A 3628-nucleotide genomic window follows, 5' to 3' on the forward strand; every position below is an offset into this window, starting at 1 on the left:
TTAAAAAAATTGATTATACCAAATTTAGACTATTTCGATGTATTTTTTAGATTCTAACTGAATAAGAATTTTCACGGAAACTGATACTTTGTAGACCAGAAAAGTCCAAGTTTTACTATATGATAATGAAAATAGACCCATAATAATAATTTCATACAAAAATGAGAATTGTGTTAGACAATGTGGTGTGGGGTATGTAATGGTCGGCCTTGCCCGACTATAATGATTTTATTTGTCTTTTATATTATTAAATTTAAAAAGAAGTGATCAGTGTTTACTTTTATGCCTTAAGTATCATATATATAACTGGCTCAATAACAAGTTCGTCCTAATATCGAAAATAAACTTAAATTCAATGAAAATTTCGAACAAAATAATTTTATATATATATTAAAAAAAAAGATGGATTCTATAAACAAATTTTTTTTAATATACAAAATTCCTCTCAAGTGGTGGAAATCGTATCAAGTTTACACGATATACAAAATGTACTAAACGATATGAGATCAATATATACGAAGTGAATGGATTTTTAGTATGTGGCTTACAAACAAATATCGTTTATAGTTTTGCATTGAGTGTTAATAGATTCGACGCAAGCCATAAGTAACTTGTTTCTTTCTTGCTTTCATTTGACTGATTATCGACGGCACACATATTAATTTTGTTACTTTGAGAGATAGTAAAGGAATTGCGAATTGTTAAATCAGCATTCTCCCAAACTCTTTCTCACTCTAACTCTCTCACGCTCTCTTAAGCTCTCTCTCTCTCTTTCTACACTCAATTTTTCGGGATCGGTTTGGAGAAAAGTGCATATAACAAGACGAATGAAGTGATAAGTAATATTTTGGGAATCGATATAAGTGAAACGTAGAGATAACGAAAGCAAGATTAATTTTTATTTTAAACTTGCTTTTTGCTGATAAACTTTAACTTTATATATTTGCTTTTTAAGTCCTATATCGCTATCAAGAATGGAAACGTTTTAAAGCTTTCAATATACCAAGCAAGTGTAAGTCATAAATGGATACGATTAAAATGCAAGCGTAATGCAAGGCCTAATGATGATGATTTTTATGATTTTTAATAAATAATTAAGCAAAGAAGAAAATGATATTTCACTTTGACCGTATCTTTTTTGCGCCCACCTCATCACTGTTCTTAATGACAGATTAAAGGAACACTTACTTCTTAATGAAACTAGAAAAGAAGCATGTTTTGATATTGGATAGGCGTGGCTAATCTTTTCCATATATGTGCATTATTATAGGACTAAGCTTCATATACCGTTATCCTAAAACAATTCTCATCATTATTTTCGAGAAATTAATTAACGAATTACTTACCAAAATATTCTGCTAAAGATTTTGTTTTTTCTAATTGCTGCAGATTCAGAAATGAAAAGAAACTTTTTCTGGAAGCCGTGCAAATATTGCTCATTAAATGAGCAAGAGTAGCCGACTAATACTTCACTATTCGCGGATTCAAATTTCAGTGCGGTAAGTGTCCCGTCACTAAAAGCATAGCCGGTGAGCACTTAGAAGCCCATTAAGCGACCACCTCTCTACAGCATTCCCTTTTTCCACTTCTCACAATTTGCGGTAAAAAAAGGGTACTCGTCGATAGCTGTATTTGTTTTTGCCTTGAAGGATACAAAAGGATGAGATGAGAAGCGGATTTGTTTTGAGAAGTCCAAGTGAAAAATAAATAACTGCATCGGCAAAACCAAATCGCTATAGTAAAAAATCGATAGTCTACGTTTGGTGTAATCAGATGGAGAAAATCTGATGGAAAAGTTGAAACAACAGCTAATCGATCTGAATAGTCCGCCGTTAGAAAAATGGCTTGAATATCAAAGAAAACAACACAAGGACACTTTTTTACCTGCCAACTGTCGATTCATCCAATTCGCAAAACACAATCAAAAATACGATGAACATACTTTAAATAAAATATTGTTTTTATTGCATTTTATATTGGGTGTGTCAATAAATAACCGGTACTTTTTGATCAAGAAATCTTGAATATTGTAATTTTTTTTTCATATAACGAAAGTTCTAAAATAAAGCGTCATATGGGGAGTGGCGGGCAAAGGCGATTCAGTCCAATTCATTCTTAATTTCAACACTGACGGACAAGGTTAAATTGATTCACAAAATTATTCGATTCTAAATCGATTGATAAAGAAACGATTTCTATCAATTCGAACACTATATTTCCAAAAATTTGTTAACTCAAAACTTTTATTTGAAAAAGCGAGCTTTCCGTCCAAGACTAGCTGCTGTACTCGTCAGTAACAAGCTTCTCTCCCATTCCTAAAAAAAAAGTAACAAATTTGTAAAATAATGTTCATTAAATTTTCTACTTATCGTTTTTAGATTTGATGAAAGGTAGCAAGCCGGGCTTGAAAGTGCCTTGAAGTTTTCTCTGTACTGCCACCACACGCTTAACCAAATGTTTTTGCGATCGCAAATTTCAATTTATTCAAGATAAGATTCACGACAAACTCTATTAAAAATACATAGATTGGAAACATTTTAGCGACCACTCTCCACACCCTGCCGCATTGGAAAGAAATCGTTATATCAAAAAAATTTTTATTATTTAATAAATTTCGGGAAAAATTGGTGAAAAATGACACTTCGACATATTAAATGAATGCGAATAATTTTTATTTTAAGTTAAAGTTCTTTCCCATTTACATTAAAATTATCATTTCAGCTCTTAATTTTTCTAGTTCATCTCTACGGAAGTGCTCCTACTTAATAAATAAATAATAATTAAATTATATTATATATGATAGGAGGAAAGCGGAAAAATATAAGTCTCCACGAACATAAAACCACCTACACCTATTTTATTATTATGCATATCTGGATATCAATTATTTGCTATATAATATATGTATTATGCGCGTGGTTTTAGACCCAGATTCATACCTGTTGTTGAACGTAAAATTAAAGACATTATTGGCATAATATCGGGTCCCAAAGGCAATATTTCATAATCTCGCAATACTTTGCCGATAATCATTTTCATTTCAAGCATAGCAAATTTTTGTCCCACACAATTACGTGGACCGGCACTGAAGGGGACAAAAGCAAATGGATGCATTTTTGTTGTATTCTCCGATAGAAAACGCTCGGGCAGGAAGTCATCAGGATTCGAAAAATATTTAGGATCCCGACCGACAGCATACAAGGACAGAATTACATGAGTATTGCGCGGCAGAGTAAAATCTCCTAAAAGACACAAAGTTAGATAAAAGGGAAAAATCTGAACGCACCCAAAACTACTTCTAACCGATTTTAAATTCTCCCTCTGAAACACGTGCTATTAAAGGCACTGAAGGATGTAAACGCAATGCCTCCTTAATGACACATTCCAAATACTTTAAGTTTTGCAAGTCTTTCATAGTAATCGGTTCAGTTTTGGATTTGTTTAACACTTGTTGAACTTCTTCGTAGGCCTTCTGTTGTGCGTTGGGATGACGAGCAAGCAGATATAAAGTGTGAGCGAGACCACTAGTGGTCGTATCATGTCCTTCAAACATGAAAGTATCTACTTCTTCCCGTATATCCTCATTGCTTAATGGCTTACCATCGATTGTAGACTGCAGCAGAAGATC

General features: G+C 32.8%; 1 protein-coding gene across 1 annotated transcript in view; it reads right to left on the reverse strand.

Moving 5' to 3' along the window:
• Positions 1–1508: 1508 nt before the first annotated feature.
• The window catches only part of LOC119644736 (cytochrome P450 4d2-like), a 12373-nt gene continuing 10253 nt past the window's right edge, over positions 1509–3628 (reverse strand). The window contains exons 7-9 of the mRNA XM_038044454.1: positions 3304–3624; positions 2940–3242; positions 1509–2315 (exon numbers count right to left, since the gene is read on the reverse strand). Coding sequence (XP_037900382.1) covers positions 2275–2315; positions 2940–3242; positions 3304–3624 — 665 coding nt within the window. The 3' untranslated portion in view covers positions 1509–2274. The remainder of the gene's footprint in view (positions 2316–2939; positions 3243–3303; positions 3625–3628) is intronic.

Source organism: Glossina fuscipes, unplaced genomic scaffold, assembly GCF_014805625.2.
Source record: "Glossina fuscipes isolate IAEA_lab_2018 unplaced genomic scaffold, Yale_Gfus_2 0, whole genome shotgun sequence".
NCBI classification, from domain to species: Eukaryota; Metazoa; Arthropoda; class Insecta; order Diptera; family Glossinidae; genus Glossina; species Glossina fuscipes.